The sequence below is a fragment of the Natrix helvetica genome, assembly GCF_964273705.1.
Source record: "Natrix helvetica genome assembly, chromosome: 1".
NCBI lineage: Eukaryota > Metazoa > Chordata > Lepidosauria > Squamata > Natricidae > Natrix > Natrix helvetica.
Window position 1 is genome coordinate 199,055,295 of NC_138548.1, and position 23,843 is coordinate 199,079,137.

Here is a 23,843-nt window from a genome sequence, read left to right on the forward strand (position 1 = left end):
GAGCAGGGTGGGTAGAGGTGGGATTCATTGTTAATCAATTACCTGTGATGCACCCCCACTGCAGTGGTGGGTTGCAGGCGGTACACCCTGGTACGGGCGTACCGGAGCCTGCCCGGAGCACTGGGTACTGCTCCGGTACGGTGCTCCGGAGGGCCCACCTGCCCGCCTTTGCTCCTTACCTGTGTTTAAAGTCTTTGGTGCTTCCACACATAGCGCGTACAGCATCTGCGCGATGCTCCGCCAAGCAGTTAGAGCGTTGTGGAGGCGTCGCTGGATGGCCAGATGCATGCACGTGCTGAGCACCTCCATGTAGACGATGCCAGGCCCATTCCAACTGTACCGGTTGGAATGGGATCTGGAACCCGCTACTGTCCCACTGGGGCCCAAAGCTAACTGGCCGAGCCAGGTCTTTAGGTCCTTATGAAAGGTCAGGAGGTTTAGGGTTGACCTCACATCGGGAGGAAAGATGTTCCAGAGGACAGGCGCAATGGCAGAGAAGGCCCTTCTCATGGACCCCACCAACCAGAATAATCGGGCCAATGAGGCCTGCAACATGCTGGCCTAGGTGGGACAGTACAATCCCAGTGGGATGAGATCATCCCTCAACTAGCCTGGATCTATGCCATGAAGGACTTTAAAGATAATTGTTGGAAGAAATGTCCTCCTGGGTTCAGTTCCAAGTGGGGAGAAAGACAATGGAAACATGGAGGCTGCTTGAAGGATGGTTTAATGGAGCAGAACCATTAAGCACATGGTCCTGGTGCAGCTGAACACACGGAGTGGAGAGTGAGTGTTATTTATACCCTCTCTTGGGCCTTGCCCTAGAGCTTCTTGTTCCTGTGCAAGAAATGTATCCTATTGGTTACTGTAGGGGTCATGTGCAAATCCTAGGAGTTTGTCTGAGATAAGCCTGGTTGAACTGTGCTGGGTAATGTAATATCCCCAGGTACCATGTGGTGAGCTCTGCTGCTAGATGGGTAGAGGGCTAATCCTATTATGTCCTGGAGGGTCATGTCTTAATCCCATCACCCTGGACCTGGAGACCTTTTGTTTTGTAGATAAGACGGCCCAGTCTTTCTGGGGCTATTAACAAAGATGGGGGCTGCTTTCCAAGAGCATGTTTCTCCTTTTCTCATCCAGGGAAATATAATATTCTGCCTTTTTAATATTTCCTAAAATATGTCACTCTTCTAGGAGGGGGGTCGGTGCTAACATTCTTCACGGTTAACAACACATTGAATTGCACCTGGAAACAGACTGGCAGCCAATGAAGCTCATGCAGCAGTTACATGTGTTAGGGTTATTCTTGGCCCCTGTGATGTTACAAGGGCCGAGAGTAACCTCAGGTAAAACACGTTGCAGTAGTTCAAGTGAGAGATGACTGGGGCCCGAATGACTGAGCTCAGGGACTCCTGATCCAGGAAAGGCCGCACATGGCGTAATATTTATATACTGTAAATTTCAATTCTCCTCAATTCCCTTTCTTCTCTAGAATAAGTGTGGAACCCTGATCTAGCTTCATTCATTTGCATAACAGTAAGTAAAGAACAGACTCTTTGGGTATATGGCATACTTTAATGCCAGGATGAGTTAAGACATTTATTTATTGTCTCCTTTTTGCAATCAACCTAAAACAGAGTAAAACTACCTTCCTGATTGCTACCCTATTTTAAAATCTGCCACCGCCATCTACTGTTGAATAGCAGGACTGTACCTGAATTTAAAATGATGGGGGAAATTAAAAACAGCTTAATAGCTACTTGATTGAATTTGGATAAGGCTATCCTACAGTAGAAGGAGTGCAAAAATGCAGATGAACCTGGGATGGCAGCAAAGTGATTATGAAGACAGACACATCTCAGCAAGACCAAGAAATAAAGTTTATGCTACTGTTAGGGCAAGGGTTTGGGAAGTCACAGCTATATCTGCAATTCCAAGGACTATACAGATGACAATTCAATTTGACCAGAGCAAAAGAAGAAGGCTTAATGTCCAGTCACCAGAGCTGCTCACTCCCAAGGAAGTCTCACAGAAGGCAGTTCCACCCTGCAGCGCAAGTTGCTTCTCGTTTCTCTTGATTGTTTCTCCAGCCAGTTTCAGAAATTCTTGTCCAGATTGCAGCAAAACTTGGCAAAGGATTCCAGGATGGACTCCTGGCATCCCATGACTCGATTGGTCACTGTTTCTTCCCCTTCCCACCCAGGCAGGGAAGGAAAACTTCACTGACCAGCTCTGGTGAGGTTGAGTTTACCAATACCTGCCTTTTCGTCTTAGGATTGTTCCCTTCTCACTTATTCTTCCCTCTCTTTTGTCTTCCTTTCCCAAACGTTTATACTTGTGGGTGCTTTCAGCCCTCCTTTGGCATATAGCTTTTGTTTTCTTTCTTTCTTTCTTTCTTTCTTTCTTTCTTTCTTTCTTTCTTTCCTTCCTTCCTTCCTTCCCTGATGGTATCATTGCAATTCCAATGATGCAATAATGACTGCAGTGGGGTTCTTCTTTCCCATTTCCTTAATAGGTCCATGGAAAATCTGATGCAAGGAAGAACTAGATAGTTCAGTGTCACAGAAACAAAGCAGTGGTTATCCTACATCAGAGCTGGCTGGGGAATTCTGGGAGTTGAAGTCCACAAGTCTTAAAGTTCCCAAGTTTGGACACCCCTGTCCTACATGATCACTTGAAGATGTTGTCAAAAACAAAAGAAAAGGAAGGGAAACTTTGTAGTACTGTAGGCAGGGTGTGGGAAAGCAAGGGACACATGCTTCATCCAACCTGGACACAAACCCAAATGGGTGCAAACTGGGAAATGTCAGGGTGAATGGAGTGATACGATTCTAGCATTGAGGGTGGTTCACAGACTTAACAGACCACCATTGGGCTCAGCAGAAGATTATTTAAAGAAAAGCAATTGTCAATTGGCAGACATAACAGCCAGACTGCCCAGGAGTAGAGCTGCTGCCCAAGCAGAGCAAAGCACAGGACACCATCGACCGTCGTAAGGGTTTAAGATGATTCAGATCAGAAAATAGTAATCACCCTTTTTGCCCTGAAATTGGGAAGAAATTGGTGTGGGATGTGGGGTGTATTTGCAAAAGGATGGGAGTAGGAGTAGGAGGACAACATCATCTGTTCCTGCATTCAAGAAGTGGCGAGTAGCGTGTTTGGCTGATGGGCCAAGAAGTAGGGGCAGAGTTGACCAGGATTTTTGATAGAGGAAAAGGCAGATTAGGTGTAGGAGCATTAGCAACTGGATATCTTTGTACAGGTAGTTTTCAACTTACAACAGTTTGTTTAGTGACCATTCAAAATTACCATGGTACTGTAAAATATGATGCGACTGTTTTTCATAGCTCATCCCCATTGCTGCATCCAGGCTTCACTCTGGTCCGTTCCTGACACAGAGGCCGCTGAGACCTGATTGGCTGAGGAGAAACCAGCTCCAATATATAAGGAGCTGTCAAAAGGCTGGCAGCTGCTGCGCCTGTTAGCTGAGGAGCCGCACTAGCTGTCAAACTAGCACATACGGTTAGCCTTAAATGTTAGCAATAAGGACTGTTAGCTTTTACCATTTGTCTTGCATCAGTCTGTAAGTCCCCTCCCCCTGGGACATAACGCCCATGATCATGTGATCAAAATTCAGATGCTTGGCAATTGGTTCATATTTATGACCTGTGTCCTTTTGGGACCTTCTGATAACCAAAGTCAGCATGGGAGCCAGATCTACTTAACAACCAGGTTACTAACTTATCAGCTGCACTTAACAATTGTGGCAAGAAAAGTTATAAAATGGGGCAAAATTCACTTAACAAATGTCTCACTTAACAATAGAAATTTGGGGCTCAATTGTGATCATAATTTGAGGCTACCTGAATTCCCTTTATGTATCAGTTTGTTAAGAGTGGGATTCCTTGACCTTCTCGATAATGATAATGAAGATGATGTTATCCATTTCTTGATGGCAGTGGGGAGCTGGCTACAAGAAACCTTGATTTCATAAGCAAGGAGAAATGTGGAGATCTTCCAAACTTGTGCTGTTTGACAAACGACTATACTGAGGTTCTGAGAATTCCGTTATAGTTTGTTGAGATGATGAACGTGCTAGCCTAGAAACCAGGAGACTGTGAGTTCTAGTTCCTCCTTAGGCGTGAAAGCCGACTGGGTAACTTTGAGCCAGTTAGTCTTTCTCAGCCCAACTCACCTCACAGGATTGTTGTTGTGGAGAAAATAAGAGGAGGAAGGAGTATTAGATACGTTACGTTTGCTGCCTTGAGTTACTTATAAAAATAATAAATGTGGGACATAAAACAAACAAACAATGAACCAAAAGTACATTGGAAAGAGGAGTTTGTTTGGTTGATTTAGTCTTCATCAGTCATCTTAACAGATCAGTGAGGTCAGATTAGCTGTATTGGGAAACCTCTATATATATATTTTTTGCTACAATACTGTATTGTCATGTATAATGTATGTATTGTATGTATTTTTCAATACTGTTAAAATGAACAAACAAAAGTTGCAAAGTAAGAAAAAGCATAAAGAAAGAAATTAGGGGGAAAATATACAATTATGCCTTCTGGTCTCTTCTTTATTGAGTAATTATCATTTTAAACATCCTGCCTGTGCCTTTTTAATCCCCAAATTGTCGTCACTTTATTGAATTCTAGGCTTTTGTAGTTTTCTGGTATCTTACAAGAAAGCTAATTTCCAGAAATCAATTTACTGTACATTAGAAGGCACTTTCTGATTGTCTTTGTAGCACAGCAAGTGGTGGGTTTAATTTTCTTTCCACAATTTGAGCGCAGCTGAAACTGTTGGTTATGGGATCCAGGCTTCTGCGACTGCAAAGAGGGACTGGACTGAGCAGCTTTGGCTGAGGGCAAATGATACCAACTGACAGACTTGAATGAGCTGCAGAGACTTTGAAGGCTGTAGTGCACATCCCTTCCTCCCCTCCCCTTGAAAAGATGTTATTGATTTCCATGGAAGAGATAGATCTGCCAATACTTGAAAGGAAATACATTTCTATTCAACAAGGCTTACTCTCCCAAAAGTGCTGCAGCTACAAAATATATAATGAATAATAAAATATGTGTTATTAAGAGTAGTGTTAACGCCCAGTATTTGTTATTAATGCAAAGAGCTTCTCCTTCAGAGTTGTCTTTCTAGGAACTCAAAAGCTGGTGGTCTTATCTTCTCCTAACAGGAAGGGTTTTGCCTGCCTGGCTTTTACTACCACTAGTAACAGAAACCTCCTGGGCCATTGACTGGAGAAGGCTTGTAGCAACAGCACCAACCACTCGGAGACCATTTTGCCTTCTTCAGGTGCTTTTCCTCCTTTGAGCCACTTCTGCCACCAATGCAGGTAAGTGATAAAACCTTCTGAATCTCTTTATCATCTCAATATGGGGAGGACACCAAAACCTTCACTTCACAGGGAATCAGCCAAATGGATCTAAGCTGGCAAAGGGGTGGAGAATAGGCTATGGGAGCAAAGTAGAAAGATGCTTTGAGCAGGCTTGTTTTTCAAGCTTCCTTCATATCAGAAGGCTTTGATGGGGAGAAAATAAAAGTGTCCTGAATTTCTTGTCACAAAGCAAGGGAGAAAAGGGGGAGATGTGTAGGAAGAAAAAGCAGCTCTAGGGGATGTAAGAAAACCCAAGAAGTACTTGGAGCAGAGGTTGCAACTTGATTTTCAGGGGGGACCCCCCCCCCGCCCCCAGCAAATTGTAAAACAATTAAAAACAGTAAAAACAGTAATTACAAAAGATAAGGAAAGATCCTTTTTAAAAAAACATACTTAATGGCATAAGAAGCAGGAAAAAAAGAGCAAAAAGCAAAAACAAATCCACATTCAAACATTACAGTAGTGAAGCACGTGAAGAAGAAACCAGAACATCTAAAGTGTCGAATAAAAACCAGCAATAGCAACATATTAAAACTGTTCCAAGACTTGCAACAAGTCATTAAGCTTACAAGGAAAAATTAGCTGGGAGAACAAAAGCCCAACCCGATATCACCAAAAGAGGAAAAAATGGAAAAGAAACATGGAACTAAAATATTTCATTTGCATGTTGGAATACAGGGAAACATTCAGGGCTGGTTATCTTGCATTCATGTTTTCTAGACAGCATGTCAAGGAAGATTCCAAATACTTCTCTACGTGCCAAAAGGTGTGGGCAGGAATGGAGTCCTGGAGTCAGAGGTTGGCACTGAGTTTGGTCTTCACCTTCGCAGTTGTTCCTGGTGATTTGTTCTAGTGTAATCTTTGAAGGACACATTTTCTTAGTTAATGAGCTGCTTCTTTCCATTTCCTTTTAGCCATGGAGGTGAAAACCTGGAAGCTCTTCACTGCCTTTCTGTGTTGCATTGGATTCTTCTTGGCTCTTTCAAGTAAGTCTCCTGTCGCTAGAATCTATGCAGAACCTAATCTCCGTTCTGGACTTTGTATTCACCTTGAAGGTCTTTCGTTTGGCTTTCTAAACTGTGACCCAACATGTGCTTTAAGCTACAGCATCTGTTGTGTCATTCAACAGGCTGGTGAGGAACAAGCATTATATCCCAACCTATGTGCAAGAGTCAGTTTAGGAAATGCTCCCCTTCGTTTTCTGAATTGTCCATATGTGGATAATTGAGTCTTTAAATTAACAACATGAAACCTAGATCTCTTTTCAAGACAGACAATAGCGAAAGTGCTTTGTTAGTGGTAGCACAAAAAGTAAGTATTAATTTTTAATTTTTCTAAGTGCTGTACTCTGGTTATACTTTTAATTTTAGTTTATTTCTAAATATATGTATGTATGTATGTGTGTGTGTGTGTGTGTGTATGTATGTATATGTATGTATGTATGTATGTATGTATGTATGTATGTATTTGTGTTACAACCCCTGGTATGCCTATACACACACACACACACACACCTAGGTTTCCTTGGATATGGTCTTCTTTCAATGTATGTTTATTGTATGGTTCTATATCTTTCATTTAATTTCATGAGCTGCCGATATATAAATATTGTAAATATGATGTACCTGGGAAGAATCTTCAGAAACTACAAGTAGATAAACACATTCTTAGTAATAATAGTAAAGTTATTAAGTCTTCCTGTCTTCTGCACAAGTGGAAGGTCCAGATATTAGCATCACAATGTGAATAAATAAATTATAAGATTGGGTTAATTAGGGGATAAACTAATTATAAAAGATAGAATGATATTTTTCAATAAAAAGGGTCTTTCCCAGCTAGCATCCCACCCCTCTGGTTTGAGACAAGAAAACTCAGAATGCTTCAACCCTCTCTGGTGCCTTTCCATTTCAGAAGAAGGTTGCCACTTCTAATCTATACGGCTCAGAAAATATCCTGAGGGGTAGTGTTTCGCATTCAGGCCATTATCAGGGCCAACAGAAACCATCCTCCTGAGGGGTGAAATAACACATTTCTCAACCATACTATGTAAGGATTGGATGTTATAAATGCACACTGCAAATATGGCCGCAGTGTGCCAAGCTCAAGAAATTTAACATGAGTTCTTGCTTTTGTCCTTGCCATGGCATGCCTGTGAGGAACTTTAGTTTATACAATAGTGATGGGCCCAAGATCACGAAGATCTTGGAACAAGACGGGTGTTAAATTAGGAAAGTTAAATTGGTTCTCTCTGGATTTCAGCATGTTCAGTGGTCAAGGGTCAGAGGATTGGTCTTCCAGTTTACCTTCCCATAGAAAAACCGGGGGCAACTCATTCCGGTTCTTTCCATCTCTAGCTAAGGGAAACAAGTGAACACACTCAGAGGGAGGAAAAAAATAAGGAGTCTAGTAGCACCTTTTCCAACGTTTTGTTTAAAAGGTATAGCTGTTCTATGGGTAAAATGGATTGATTACATACAGAATAAATACCAGACTAGGAGGTATTATGTAGCCTTTAGGTAAGAATGTTTAGACTGATAGATGATTCGAGTAAATAATACATGGGCTGCTTGGAATTGTTAGAGTGGTGTATAGCGGAAGTCAGGGGGGGGTTGAGTGGAAGGTGGAGGTGGGTTAGGGTGGAGGGTGGGGTAATATATATGCGTAATTAAACTAGAAGATGGGATTAATGAAATATTGTTATTTTAAGAGAAATTTATATTATGATTTATATATGTTCAATTAACTTAGAAGATGGGATTAATGGGCTATTGTTACTTTAAGAGAAACTTATATTATGTTTGTTGAGAGGTGAGGGGGTATAATATGTGAATGAGTAATCTATTTTAAGATGGGGGAGGGGAGGGGGTAAAGTATTTAGTATAATATTTGAATGAGAACTTTTTGGGGGGGATTGGGGGGAGGGGAGGGGCATAGCATCTGTATGAGATTTACATTGTATGCTGGGGGGATTAAAAGGGGGAAAATTTGTTTGTATAAAACTTTTTTAATAAAAAAAGGTATAGCTGTTCTGAGCTGTATCTCACTTTCTCATCTGCATAGAGTGGCTAGATTGAGGGAAGATTTAAATTGGGGCAAAAAAGGGAGGGGATGGTTATAAGATGCAGGCTACATATGAGACAGATTACATGTGTCAGATCTGTCAATCTGCCATTCTCCAGGGGAAGAAGGGGGCCCTATACTTCGTCTAGACTTTTCTATCCTTCTTTCCTATATATCCTGTACCATGTAATTAATTGTTTTATAACTTCTAGTCTGGCGCCTGGAGGCCTGGCACTTCCTCACTTTTCGGGGAATGGGTAGGGAGGGCAAGGGCATGTGGACTGCATGGCTGAGGGAGCAAGCCTAAGAATGTCTTCTTATCACTTTCCCCGAGTGTCCCTTTACAAAAAACATCGTCACACCTGCGGATTGGCCAAATCCACACCGGACGGTTGGGAGGGGATTCTAACTTCTTTTATCCCTATTGTATTGCCTTAAGGACCCCAGATCCTGCTTTGCTTCTGCCCAGTTATCACTTCTTTTTCAATAAAAGGATCCTTTTGAAATGCAAAGTTTCAAGAGTCTTCACTTCCTTGATTAAAGGAGAAAGAACAGGCCTTACAACATGTCTTACATGTTATCAGTTAACAGTTGTAATGCCACTGTGTTTGTTGAGATTATTTTTTTTTGAGATCTTCCCTTCTTCTTAGAGTTGAGAGAGAATGACTGGCTGCAGGACATCCAAAGGATTTCACAGGCTCCCAGTTTCTAGCTTGGTACCTTAACCACTATTGTGCATCACACCGGCTCTTTTTATTGTTAGAATAATGAAATAGGAAGGTAAGAAATGTTCTGCACTGAATAGTGATGTTGAAAAACGCAAAAAGAAGCCTCCAATAAGCACAATACAATACAATACAATAGTAGAGTTGGAAGGGACTTTGGAGGTCTTCTAGTCCAACCCCCTGCCTAGGCAGGAAACCCTATACCGTTTCAGACAGATGGCTATCCAACATCTTCTTAAAGACTTCCAGTGTTGGGGCATTCACAACTTCTGGAGGCAAGCTGTACAAGTAGACAGATGTGATTGCGCGGCTGGCTGCCACGCGGCGACGACCTTGTCTGCTTTTGGGACCCTCGTAAGGGTGAGCCGGAGGTAGGCATTAGGACCCCCGCAGGGGTGAGCCTGAGTTAGGCTATGGAACCCTCGCAAGGGTGCGTCTGAGCTCGGCTATGGGACCCCCGCTGGGGTGCGCCTAAGTTAGGCGGGTCTGGTACTGCCAAGGAAGAACGGACACCATGGTGTGATGAAACGCACCAACCAGCTCAGCGAGATGAAAAGACCTCGACCGGCCGATTGAGACGGTATTTATTGAAAACATACAAAAGGTTTCTGTTTTACAGCGTGTTATTGCATGATTGGTTAAAATACTTGTTGCTGGGCAAGCTTGTTCACTTGTTTCAGAAAGATGTTACAGAAAATGTTGCAGAGCGGAACCTTGAGCAGGCTTTGTGCAGGCTCAGCAAGAATGTGATGCAGCTAGCAACTTTAAACATAATCGCTACATCTCCTCTGTTTTTACTTTATTAAAGCTGAAAACATGGAGCTTTTACGTCCATGGAGGTGAGTGCTATTTCAGGTCGCGAGTTGCCCTCTGACCCCAGGCTTCCTGTGTCCGCACCTACCATTCTGTCAGCGTCATCTTCCGAATCGTTATCCGAGGAGAAATGTAGCAAGGGTTGCTTACTTTCATCTGTTGGTACCAATATATATGCATTATTCTCAAGCATCATATTAATTTGTGCAGTAGCTTTTGCTTCAGCAATGGCATTCAAACTATGCTTTATCATGATTACAAAAATAGGCAATAAGCAGGGTAATAGTATACATCCCATAGCAATCATTGCAACAAATATAAAAACAGCTTTTAAACCTGGGAATTTGGGTAAAATACCATCGAACATACCTCCAAAATCAAATCCATTCCATGTTTGTACAGGAACATGGGCAATTTTCATCATTTTGTCAGTAATTTCCTTAATTACTTTACCACTTTCATCAATTTCAATACAACAATTAGTTAAATTAAATTTTCCACATACTCCTCCTTCTTTAGCAAGCAGGTAGTCTAGTGCAAGTCTATTTTGCATTATGTATGTTCTAGATTTTACACTTTCTTTGGCTAATTGTGTCAAGCCTTTGACGGTCTCATTTGTTATTATTTCTACTACAGCTTGTAAACGAATAAGTCGGTTTAATAAGTAGATGGGTGTGCGGTATCCATACATACCATCTTCGGCCCATGTGGCAGGGCCGTATACTTGTATGATACATTCAGCTGGCCATTCATCATTTCCCCATGTGCCTTGGTTCCCTCCCACGACAACTTTACTTATAGAGGAAACAACGTCCTCGCGCTTTCTGCGGTGGTTTCCTATCTCGTCGTAAACGGGGACCCCTAAGACTTGTCGTGTGTTTAGTGGGAGGAGAAAAAATCCAGGTCTAATAATGCCCAAGACACATGTTCCGCACCAATTAGCTGGGAGGTGTCCATAGGCCATTTTTCCACATATCCAATACAGCCCATCGGGTGCTAACCATGTGAGTGATTGATTGTTTGGGTTTGTCAAGAACTTTTTCATGTTTATAACTGTAAACAAAGCAGTTTCGTCTTGTCCAGCTGAGCTTTTTTTTCCTGACCACCATATCCCATTTTCCCATTTCCCAGTACAAATTAAGTTCCCTACTTTTGTACATTTGGAACCAACAGGTCTGGAGAAACAAACATTTCCCACAAGATTTATTGTAAGAGTCCAGTCCCCATCTTTCCCTTGTGTGTATGACAAATTACCCAGCTTGTCCATTTCCAATATTTTAGAATAATTCAGTTCTTGGGCTTCCCAGGGCCATTTTTCCCCCATGTTGGTTCCCCCACATACAAAACAATTAGTAACATTCAATGTGTTAGCAATGTCCTCTGCTAGTTGGACAAAAGTGTTAGTAACATGTTGTGGTATTTCGGGGATATTAAATTTCTCAATTTCCTGATAAAATGACCAAAAAAGTCCTTTAGTTGTTCACAGTTGCCTAGTTTGCTTGGTTACTGTCCAGCGTAACGCAATATGTGGGTCTCTACCATTTGCTTCTATGGCCAAGCCATATTCTACTTCCCACGTTTTGGTAGGTGTGCAAGTTATGGTAATTGGGTTGCACGAATTTCTTGGACACTTGCTGTTGGCTATGCCCGTTTCCAACTTGCATTTATGGTTTCCACCAGGTGGATCCCCTGACCACATGCTGACACAGGACCAATATGGGCAAAAGCTGTAAGTGTCCCGGTCGGAGCAAGTCCCTTTGTTATTGTAGCACATGTATTTTCGTTGGAGCATGAGACTCCTTTCCCATTGTAATGTCCCACAAGTTGATTTCCAACAGTTGCGATTGATTGCTAAACAAGCGTCAAAGCTGAGGCGGACTTGCGTGTTGAGGGATTTAAACTCAGTTTTGTTGAGTAATTCTTGTCTACCGCATTCAATGGTGTAAATGGACATTACATATGTAGTAACGGCTTTCGCTTCTTTTGGGTTGTAACATTGAATCTTGTTGTTAAGGGTACACATGTGATAAACAGTATTATTAACTCTACAAGTTGATGGACTAGTAATTTGACAATGTTCAGGTTTGATGGTATGATATATCAAAGTCTTAGAGACCTTGCCACTGTGTATTGTGGTGGTGATGCAATCACTACAACTTTGATTGTTAGACGTAAGTGATGCAGCACATCGAATTCGTGGGGAATGAAAGGATTGTTTCTGAAACAACAATAAGGTCAATCTGGCAGAAGTGGCAAGTCCTTTAACCATCTTGGTAATTTCACACTGATATAGTCCCAAATCTACTGCCTTAGGGTTTTTGACAGTCAATTGAGTAGTACGGAAATGAAATGTTTGTAAATAATGTTCTGAATCTTCAGGAAGCCATGTGTTGTTAAAAAACCATCGCCAAAAAGTACCTTTTTTCTTGATAGGAGATCGTTGTCGACAAGACATGGTGGGAGCATATGGCACTCCTTGTATGAAGGTGTAGCGTACCTGGTGTGTTCGTATGAGGGAGTTGTATTTTGGAAAGTCAGGTGCGTTTCGGCGAATCCTTGCTTCTGGGAGAGGCTCACTTACTCCTGGTACATAGTCTGGAATTTCTTTGGCTTTCCTCAAACAAGTATTCACATCGCATGGCTCTGGAAAACAGCATGAAAAATGGCAAAGCAAAGTTCCTGAAGAGGGGTGTGAAGAGGTGTGGACAAGAGTCATCCAAGAAAGAAAAATTGAAGATAATGGAGGATAAGCCACAGAGGGTGTTGAGTAGAGATAAACAGTTTGGTTAAAATGGGTGTTATTGGACAAAAACCCGATGCACGAGTAGGAGCTAATAGTTTGAGGAGTTACTTGTAAGGAAAGACGAACTTGACAAGAGTCATAATATAAGTATTGAATTAATATCAAAGGTTTTAAAGAAGGGAAAAGAAATTGGCCCTGATGCTGCAAGGCATAGGGGCAAGCAGTGAGAAGAGTGTCTTTGAACACAAAAGTCACATGAGTGTCAAGAGGTGCAAAAATCACCTGAGGGTGAGCAACAAAGCGAGCAGAGGCATAAGATAACAATGAGAGAAAGAGTTTAAAGAAAAAGGAGTGATATGTCAGGGGGAGAAGAAAAGGCAGGGTCATCTTGATCTTCTTCTGGTATGCGGTGATACGGACGAACACAACGAGCAGGAACCCAGAGAGTCTTGTCGTCAATTTGTACCGCTGCGTAGCCTTTTCCCCAAGTGATCAATTGTGCCGGACCTTTCCACTGTGGATCCGGCAATTGCCTGTAGTAAACAAGAGGTCGGGAGGCAGGGAGAGGAGGTTTAGAAAAGTGACGAGAGGCTGCAGAGGAGGCAGGTGTGCCAGTAAGATTAAGAAAGTTGATAGTATAAAGGCAAGTATTTAGAATGTTTTGCAACATCGGGAGATTGGGGGGGTGTAACCCTTTTGACCCCATATGCCGATCAAGAGCTAATTTCAAGGTTTTATTTGCTCGTTCTACTATTGCTTGTCCTTTTGAATTAAAAGGAATTCCAAATTTGTGAGTAATGGACCACCTATAGCAAAACTCAGCAAAGGCAGAGGAGGTATAGGCAGGACCATTATCAGTTTTTAAAATTTTTGGACACCCCAATGTTGCGAAAGATCGAATACAGTGATTAATTGTTTGTTTGGTATTTTCACCCCTTTGCGGGGTTACCATAATAAAACCTGAAAAAGTGTCCACAGAAACATGAAGGTATTTCCATGGGGAAAAGGGAGAATACTGAGTGACATCCATTTGCCAAGTTTCACAAGCCTCAGTACCCCTTGGATTTACTCCTTGCGGGATACTATTGGCTTGGAGACTACACGTGGGGCATTGTTGAATAATGGCAGTTGCTTCTGCCATTGATATGCCAAATTGCTTCATCAAGGCTTTTTTATTTTGATGAAAAAAGGTGTGACTTTCACCTGCTGTCAATGGGGCAGGCTGAGGTGAAACAATAGTTAGAGGCATCATTTTGCAGGCCTCGTCTGCCATGTGATTTCCTTCAGATAGGAACCCAGGCAGATGCTGATGACTACGAATGTGTGCTACAAACAAAGGTTTAGTCCTTGCGTGTAGTACTTTTTGCAATTGTGTAAACAACATCAAAAGGGAAGGTGTTAAAGAGGGTGAGATATAGGCATCAAAAATGTGCAAAGTTAATTGAGCAACATACAGACTGTCTGTGATGATATTTAGAGGTTTGGAAGAAAATAATTCCAAAGCCAGAATGAAGGCTGCCAGCTCAGCCTGTTGTGCAGATGTTTGTGTATCAGTCAATTTCTTATGCCATATCTGTTGTGTATTCCAAGTACATGCACCATGATTTTTGGACCCATCTGTGAATACGGTTAACGCATCTTTAATGGGTTGTGATGTTATTGGTGTAGAAAATTGTATCGGAATGGTCTTAATAACTTGTAGCCTTGGGTCAGCTGGCAGATGACATGAAATTTGACCAGGCCATTCTGTGAGTGCATCTTGGAGAAGAGTAGAATTTTGAAAAAGAGGTTCCCATTGAGATAACTTGAAAGGGAGGTAAAGCGTAACAAAATCCATTCCCATTAAGGCACGGGTTCTTCTTCGTGCCTTTTCAATGAGCAAAACCATTTGGGCTGCTCTGGGTGTGAGTGAGTTGCGAGGTGTATGTGCTAGATGTAACCATTCTAAAATATAAAGTTTGGGTTTTGGGATCAGCACTACTTGTATGATGGTCCCTGTCAAGAGTTGAGGAGTTGCAAGAAGAGCTAATGAAAGGGGAGTGTGTGGGAGTGCTCTATCCACCCATATAGTTTGTAATGTATGGTTGATCTTTTCCAAAGAATCAAGTTGCTGCTGATTCAAATGTATGGTATCAGAAGGATGTTTAAGGCCTACCAAGCCTTGAAACAGGGGGGAAAGGTCATTTGTAGAAAGGGATAAATAGGGTCTGGCCCAATTAATGGATCCCAAATTTTGTTGTAATTGCAAAAGTGAAGGTTTGGGTGGCAACTTAATGTGAGGTACATCAGGTGAAGCATAAGATGCAAGCATTTTATGTCCAAGGTATTGAAAAAGGAGGGGGAAAACCTGTACCTTGTCTGGAGCAACATGAAGTCCCCCCAGATGTAACAAGTGCGTCTTTGTGGCAAAATTATTCTGTTTGATGCACAATTCCGCAGGAAATGAGATAAAAAGTGTCACTGAGTAAGTTTTGTTCATAGTGTGATGGTTTGTAAAGTACAAATGCAGTGGTTGATCACACCCCTTTGCGGGGTGCCATAATAAATCCTGAATAAATATCCATGGAAATATTTCCATGGGGCAAAAAAAAAGGTATTGAATCATCCATATGCCAGAGTTCACAAGTCCTCACATACACAAGTCCTCACATATTCATCTTCATGTTCCGTCTTCAAAAACATATCTTTGAAAAAACATATCTCTAACTTTCTTTCACTTACTGAAATCCTTTCTTGCAATGACCAGTTGCTGTACAAAATGCACATTGATTTGGTCCCAAAATGACCTCACCAACTGCCAAGGTTAACATCTCAATCTTCAACTGTCCTTAGCAACTTGCCTTTTTCCTCTCTTTTGTTTCTGCAACATCTCCAGTACCTTCCATTCAACAAAGCACATATTGTTCTTTTTCCCACGTCCATCCTGACTTCCAATTTAGGTCAGATGCCTTTTACAACATTCTTTTCCCATCTATATACAAAGTAACCTTTTTCTGGCTCCAATATGTGATTGTCCCTCTAAATGTCCGTGTGAAACTGATCTGGATTCTAGCAAAAATGTTACTCATTCTTTCTGACTGCATTTTGTATTTTTTAGGTCATCTCTGTTAAAATTCTAAAGGGGACAGCGACCAGTGCTGCCGACAAACAAACAGACAAACAAACAACCAACAGACCAACAAACAATTAAACAAACAGACGTGACATCTGTTAAGCATACAAAGTGCGCGCAAACATAAAAACATAAAAAAGAAAAAACACAGCTTCAAAAGTAAAACAAACAATTAAGATAGTTTGAATATACTCTGAAATAGAAGGCAACGTTGCATTGAAACTACAAATGCAGGCATCAAATATTACCCTTAACCCCGCCTTTCCGAGGCTGGCAGGGAGAGGAGAAAAAAAATGGTGAAAAGAACACAGCCCCCCTCCTCCTGCCTTCTCACCAGAGGCAAAGAGGGGGGTGAGAGGAAAGGGAAAAAATTGTTAAAACGACAGGCTCCCTTTTCCTGGGAAGGGAGAAAAAATAGATTTTCAACATTTATCCAAAAACACCTCTTTTAGCACAGCACGCTCTGCTTTTTCAGCCAACAAACCTTACATTTCAAGCATCCAATACTGACTACATACACACCCATTCACACCTGTAGTTACATTTCTTTTGCAATAAATCAGTCATTAAATTTATTTCAATGAACTAGCTTACCCCCAAAGCAGTGAAAACCCAGGCAGTAGTTTCAATCACAAAGGTGATATAGGGCCCTGAACTGACTGCCTGTGTCGCCCTGCCTCAAGGCGAAAGCACATCCATTTCGCTGGCCAGCAATTAATTAATTAAATCACATTAATTTTACACACTATCATTATAGATGCAAAGAACGGTAAGTCAAAGGAAATTGAATGCACAGCGGGGGAGGATTGCAAAAGCAAAAGTCAGGAAAGGGGAAGCGAGAGTTGTATCTTTTTTCCAAGGCAATTTACAATCCATAGACACATAAATCATTTTGTACTAGGGTTTTGATCCCTGATGAAAGAGAGGGCGAGATGTTACAGACATGCCCCTCCTTGGATTTTTACACTCCCTTTTAAAATAAGACTTTCCTTGAGGTTTGCTGCCTTGTAATAAAGCAGCTACTAACAAATTAGTTTTATAAAAAGGTATTCTTATGTCCTGACACACTTTAATCATATCTGCCAAATGTATTTTAGAAGGTAAATCAAATTCTTTTTTGATATCACGGGCAGGACTTTCCCATTATTTTTAAAATCAGCCAATTGTTTTTGTTTATTGGTGAGTTTGCCATGATTAAGGCCAATTAATTCCTTGTTTTTCAAATGGGGAAGTGTTTTTCCCCCATTAGAAGAGATTTTAAGGCAGGAGGCGGTTAACTCTCTCATTACCTTTAGGTGTGAGACCAGATACTGAGAGAGTTTTCCACCTATACTCACGATTATCCAACCGTGTGTCAGGCAGGACGAAGTGCACATGCTCGTAGATTCTTTTAAAACACGCAGTTCAATGTTGGTATGGACAGGAGGGCCGGGGGCGCCCGGCGCAAAGGTAAGAGGATAGGCGGCAGGGAGATCGGAGGAGTCAAGGGAAAAGGAACGGGAACAGAGAAGGGAGGAAACGTGACCGCCCTGGGAGGGAGAGGGGAGGCAAGGGGCAGAAGAAGGAGAAGGGGGAGGAGGAGGATAATCGGGAGCCGTAGGTGGGGGATAGGGAGGGGGAGAATCAACAGTTACAGGAGCATACAAAGAGTGTTTATCAGAAGAAGAAACAGGAGGGGGGGTGTGGGAGAAGGAAGTGAATCCTTGGGATAGACAGTATTGAGGGCTGCCATAACGGCGCGCCAAGAAGACATAACACCAAAGGGAGCACGAGGAGGAGAGTGAAGGTAAGAGCCAAGGCGTTCCCATGTGGAACGTTTGAGAGTTCCAGTGTCGGGATAACCCGGGCAGTGTTGATAGACATAAAAAAGAAGTTGATCAATATCAGATTTAGAAAGGGGATAGACAGTGGTGCCGTTAATTTTTTGCAGACGATTGGCTTTCTTGATTAAAAGGGAAAGTTCATCCCTGTGAGAGGCATGAAACTTTGAGAGTGAGGAGCCCATAACTTACGATGCGCTTGCCCGCCAGGTGCGTAAGATGGGAATCAAGGCGCCGAACACGTAGACACGGGACTCGGCGTGGGACATCCGAAAGGCAATTCGGCACGTCGGGGTCACCAGTTGTGATTGCGCGGCTGGCTGCCACGCAGCGACGACCTCGTCTGCTTTTGGGACCCTCGTAAGGGTGAGCCGGAGCTAGGCATTAGGACCCCCGCAGGGGTGAGCCTGAGTTAGGCTATGGAACCCTCGCAAGGGTGCGTCTGAGCTCGGCTATGGGACCCCCGCTGGGGTGCGCCTAAGTTAGGCGGGTCTGGTACTGCCAAGGAAGAACGGACACCATGGTGTGATGAAACGCACCAACCAGCTCAGCGAGATGAAAAGACCTCAACCGGCCGATTGAGACGGTATTTATTGAAAACATACAAAAGGTTTCTGTTTTACAGCATGTTATTGCATGATTGGTTAAAATACTTGTTGCTGGGCAAGCTTGTTCACTTGTTACAGAAAGATGTTACAGAAAATGTTGCAGAGCGGAACCTTGAGCAGGCTTTGTGCAGGCTCAGCAAGAATGTGATGCAGCTAGCAACTTTAAACATAATCGCTACAGACAGAGATAAAAACGTTATGGGAAAACTTTGTCAATTTTTCCTGCATCTGTCTTAGTAAAATGTGATTTATATGTTTAGCTTTTCTGGACTTTTCTGCAAAGTTTTTCCTGTTTGTCCTCTATAGAATCCAGAAGGGCCTTGCTGGCAGATGATGGAGTATGTCACTTTAGAGCAGGGGTGTCAAACTGGCAGCCAACGGGCCGAATGTGACATGTGCAGGCCAGGCCCACCCCAGCTCCGTAAAGGGAAAATACATCACAATAGGTCATGTGGTGGCAACGGGACGCTGCAAGTTTGACACCCGTGCTTTAAAGTGCACTTATTGGAGCTTGTGATGGTGCTGTTGATGTAAGTTTTTCAAACAAAATAGACATCTGGATTTGGGGCAGAGCCAGGTTCCTGTTTTAGCATCATTGTCCTGTTCTTTCTTGTTGTTGTGAGAATCTGCTTCACAATGGATGGCTGCTTATTTAAAATGTAGGTCTACTATCCTATACTTGAGAAAATGAAGGGTCACTTACCATTATTGTCTTTAGCTTATTCATAATGTTTTGTGTGATTGAGCTGTAAGTGACAACCAATGGTATTCTGTTCTGTTTTTGTGGTCTGTCTTTTAATAGATCTTCCCTGAGAACCAATCAGGTTCTATTGATTTGCCTGTTGATTTTGTTGCGTGGATACATTCAGCCTCCTGAATGTCTGGTTTAATTCCATCACTTGAGCATGACTATCAAATGGGCCAGAACAGATGCCCTTGTAGTGTAATGCCTAGTTGTAGATGAGAGGGTGGCTTGATTATGTGCTCTGGGTCAAAGCTAGAAGCGTGTAGCTATGCTGTATATTGCCTATGGATCCATTGTGTGATTTTACTGTGACTTTAAGGAAGTGGACTTGTTCCGTAGATTATTTGAGGCTAAAGTTGATGATGGGATGGAAGCTATTGAGGTATTGATGGAATTTGGGCAGAAATTCATTATTTATCAGTCCAGATGGTGAAAACTGCCGTGAAACTCAAATAAAGAAGGGGGTAAGAGTTGAGAAAATATAATTCTAGATCAGCTGTGAAAATATTGATATATTGAGGAGGCAGGTGTGTGCCTTTTAATAAACATTTAATAAGAAAAATGTTACACTAGAATCCTCCTGATAATTTACTCAGGGGTAAAATTATGTATATGCTTCTGAAACAGGTGGTAATGCAAAAATTTAAAAGTATTTTAGAAGTTCAGTAATAAGAGTTAACCTCCCAGTGCAAAATTTTACAAACACCTTTTTGGATGCCAAGGTAGAAGCAGGTTAAAGATTCCCCTCGCACATATGTGCTAGTCGTTCCCAACTCTAGGGGGCGGTGCTCATCTCCATTTCAAAGCCGAAGAGCCAGTGCTGTCTGAAGAAGTCTCCGTGGTTATGTGGCCGGCATGATTAAATGTAGAGGCGCACGGAATGCTGTTACCTTCCCACCAAAGGTGGTTCCTATTTTTCTACTTTCATTTTTTCATGGTTTAGTACTGCTAGATTGGCAGGTGCTCCATTACACAGCGCTAGGGACTCAAACCACCAAACTACTGACCTTCTGATCGACAAGCTTAACATCTTAGCCACTGAGCCACCGCGTCCCACCAGAAGCAGGTTACTACCGTATAATAGCTTCCTTTTAACTGAATTTTTCATGGTGATATTGTTGGGCAAGATTTTAGCTGACTGTGTGAGTGATTTAAACACTTCGGACAAAATCAGAATGAAATGACACTATCTTGTTACTTCCTGTTCTTGACACATGTGTGTTTTTGTTGGGTTTTCAGGGGCTCAGGAGAAAGACCCAATAGCGCCCTTGAGAAAAGCGGTGAAATTTGAACACCTTTTTGTGCTGAATTGCACAGCGAACAGCAGTAGCTGTGATATTCAGGAAAAGTCTTCTCGCAACTATGATTATAGAGACGTGGGGCCCACCTGGAAAGCTTTCACTTTCATTGCTGTTGAATGGTCACTCCGTGCAACTTGTGTTGTGACCTGTAATAATGAATCCCGCTCTTCGGAAACGATTGTCACAGTTTACCGTAAGTCAAATTCAGCTATGAAAGTCTATCGTTTTGAATGTTGTCTACTGTGAAGGAGCCATACTGAAGTTCGGTAGAAGAGAGGGAGAAATTCTCTCTTCTTTGGGATCAGGCACTTAAATTCAACAAGATCAGAAAAGAAAATGAGGGCCCAGGAAGCCAAAAGCCGAACCTGAGGGTACAAATCTGCCAGATATAGAGGAAGATTTATAGTGTCCAGAAGAAGTCCCCAAGCATCTAGCAGGAATTTTCTCCCTCACAATTGCAGCAAAAGTTTAGATCCCCACCCCCAGAAAAACCACACTTTGTCCCATTTTCCCTTCTGACATCAGCTGAAGAGGTTTTTAATGCAACTGGGCCTTGAAACCTTTTATAATCTCTTTCAAATTTGCTTTTGGCATTAAACCTCTTTGCTGCTGTCATCCCATTGATGAAGAAAAGTCATTTGAAGTTCCAATGTAATGTCAAGCATTTGTTTCAAAAGCAATGCTTCACTGTTGAAGTCTAATCTAGTAGGCAGTGGTTATCTGGCAGTTAGAAGTGTCTACTGCTCACTCTAGTCACAATACAAATTGTATACTAAAATGCCCCCAAAGTATCCTAGTAAAATGAAACAATAGAGAACTTGGTTTAGCTGGATGATTTGTTTCTGCCTTAGGTTAGGGAAGGTGTTAACTGTTTCAGTTACAGCATCACAGCCAGTGAAATCCCTCCCTCTAGAAACCCTTTCAGTCCTGGCTTGGCACATAGAGGAAAGGTTTGTGAGGTTCCTTCAAGCTGCATATAGGTAAAAAATAAACACCTCTATCTGAAGTCTCTCTAGGCTCAACTGTCAGTCTTACACAAACACACCCTCATGCAAGTTTGCATTAAAAAAAATATGCTGGAATAGGGGCAACCTGTTATGGCCCGCCAGCAGCCAGCAAAGCTGGCAACAGAGTCAGACAATGAGGAGGTTGGGAAGAAGCATGGGCCAGTCCTGGGGGCTGGGGAAGGCTCGGATGAGGGGTCTGCGTCAGAGGCAGCTACAATTGAGCCCAAACTTTATGTTGTTAAGTGAGAAATTTGTTAAGTGAGTTTGCCCCATTTTACAACTTTTCTCGCTTCATTTGTTAAGCGAATCACTGTAGTTCTTAAATTAGTAACATGGTTGTTAAGTGAATCTGGCTTTCTCTGTTGATTTTACTTGTCAGAAGGTCACAAATGGGGATCACGTGAGTCTGGGACATGTGCAACAACCATCATAAATGTGAGTCAGTTGTCAATCATCCAAATGTAAATCACATAATCCTGGGGATGCTGCTGTGAAAAGTAGTCATAAGTCACTTTTTTCAGTGCCTTAACGTTGAATGGTCACTAAATGAGCTGTTGTTAGTCGAGGACTACTTGTATTCTATCCCACGCGTGCTTTGGAAAAAAATTTCCTGAACTGAAATGGAATTGAGCCCAGAAAAAGCATGGTTTTACTCATCATCACCTCTCCTCTAAACATTGAAGATGTTTGGCTATATCTTATTCTATTACAGAACCTCCAAAGAAGATTGAGCTGGATCCAGTACCAGAAATGGAAGTGGGCAAGTTGTATAACTTAATATGCCGGGTTTTTGGTGTAGCCCCCATTCAGAACCTCACTGTGACTTTGCTGAAAGAGGAAGAACAACTTCTGGTAAAGACCTTTAAGGATCACACTCGGCCTGAAGCTGGTGCTGTTGTGGTGTGTCACGATGTTAAAAAGTTTGCTAGGCCTGAACTGCCTAAACTGACACTCAAGAGTTAAACTAAGAAAGCTTTATTGCGCAGGTCATAAAACAAAAAAAGGTTCTTATCTGAAAGTGATTTATTGCGCACGCGTTACACATTCCAAAAATTCCTCTCTTTCTTTGTTCGGCAGCCAACTTTTGGCTGACGAAGCTTTCATTATCAAAATGTAACCAATTAGTTACTTCTGTTTTTCATTTACTTTTATTATTTCATTAATTAAAGTTTGTTTATTAATTAGAATATTTTCTTAAAGAGTATTTCTTTTCTAAATATCTCAAAAGATATGCAGAAGGGAATCAGCCACGGTTCATCGATCTCTAACAGGGTGTTTTTTTTCCCCTGACAACTTGGTATGCAGAGTTTGGCTTTTGATGATACCAGCTGAGATGGTTACAATTTATGGCTGTATTTTCCCTTCATGCTATCTAAAGATAACCGACTAAGCCTAATTAGCAATGTCGGAGAAAAAGAAAAAAAAGAAAAAGAAAGATGGGGCGAGCACAGATGGATCAGCTTCCTCTGACAAGGAGGCTCCCTCGGACACAGAGAAGCAAGATCAAAACGTGCTTCAGGAACAACAAATTCCTTCAGGTGCCGAGCCAAATATGGGAGAAGGAGCTACAGGACGCGACATCCACGAAACGAGGTCAGTGGTTCCTCCTTCTAAAATATCTCCAGGAGATTATGAATTTTTGGGGGCCAAGCCAAAACTTCCCACTCTGCCAGAGCCACTCCATTCCCAGACCCTCGCAGATTATCAAACGATTGATGAACGGCAACTGCCGGCAGAGTTAAAATCCTCCCACGCAGAAAGCAAAGTTTATAACATCTCCCCAGATGGTGAGCAAGAAATGCAAAGCTATCTAGATCAAATAGAACTGTTTGAAAAATATGCTAGGGAGGCGAGAGTGTGTTTTGAAGAGAGAAGGCGAAGTAGAAGAAGCTCCCCCACTCCCAAAAAGTCTGAGGACGCCATCTTGTCTTCTTCAAAACAACAGCCTAAGACACACCCCACAGAGTTCATTGGTCAATTAGAACAAAGAGACATGTACACGTCACCGAGGTCACGTGGTCCCTTTGAGCCCATTGAACTTCAGCATACGTATAGAAAGGAGAGGCAGCCAAAAAGTGAAGCTGCACTGCCATCTGCTGGCGGAGAAAAATTATTACAACAAAAGGTGATGAATTTTAAAGAATTAGCTATGAGTCCTTTAGAAGCCAAAACTTTGTCTCCAAAGGTTAAGTCTTCAATACCCCCTGGCGGTGTGGAATTCTCCCTAGATGGAAAAAGGCAAAGCCAGAGGCAAATTCGAGGAAGCCAATTTGATGTTGCCACGCAAAGGCCAATGATGCAACCCCAGCATCCCCTGGTTCAACAACCAGCTTTGCAACCAGAGCAACAAATTGTTCCTCAGCAGGTATTCACAGTCACCCCCTTGACTGGTGAGTCCAAATTAAAGGAGTCAGGAGAGAATTATAAAGCCTGGGTCAGTGAAATTGCGCTCTTGCTTCGAAGAGAAGGCACATATTCCATGGTTTTTGATCCTCCCCGTCAACCCTG

The 23,843-nt window shown here is 42.2% G+C and overlaps 1 protein-coding gene across 2 annotated transcripts in view; it reads left to right on the forward strand.

The window, feature by feature from the left end:
* Window positions 1–5,226: 5,226 nt before the first annotated feature.
* LOC309382866 (intercellular adhesion molecule 4-like) overlaps window positions 5,227–23,843 on the forward strand; it is a 35,885-nt gene continuing 17,268 nt past the window's right edge. For both annotated transcript variants that reach the window (XM_081934804.1, XM_081934805.1), the window contains exons 1-4: window positions 5,227–5,359; window positions 6,316–6,387; window positions 20,267–20,521; window positions 22,048–22,233. In XM_081934804.1, the coding sequence (XP_081790930.1) occupies window positions 6,318–6,387; window positions 20,267–20,521; window positions 22,048–22,233 (511 nt within the window). In that variant the 5' untranslated portion in view covers window positions 5,227–5,359; window positions 6,316–6,317. The remainder of the gene's footprint in view (window positions 5,360–6,315; window positions 6,388–20,266; window positions 20,522–22,047; window positions 22,234–23,843) is intronic.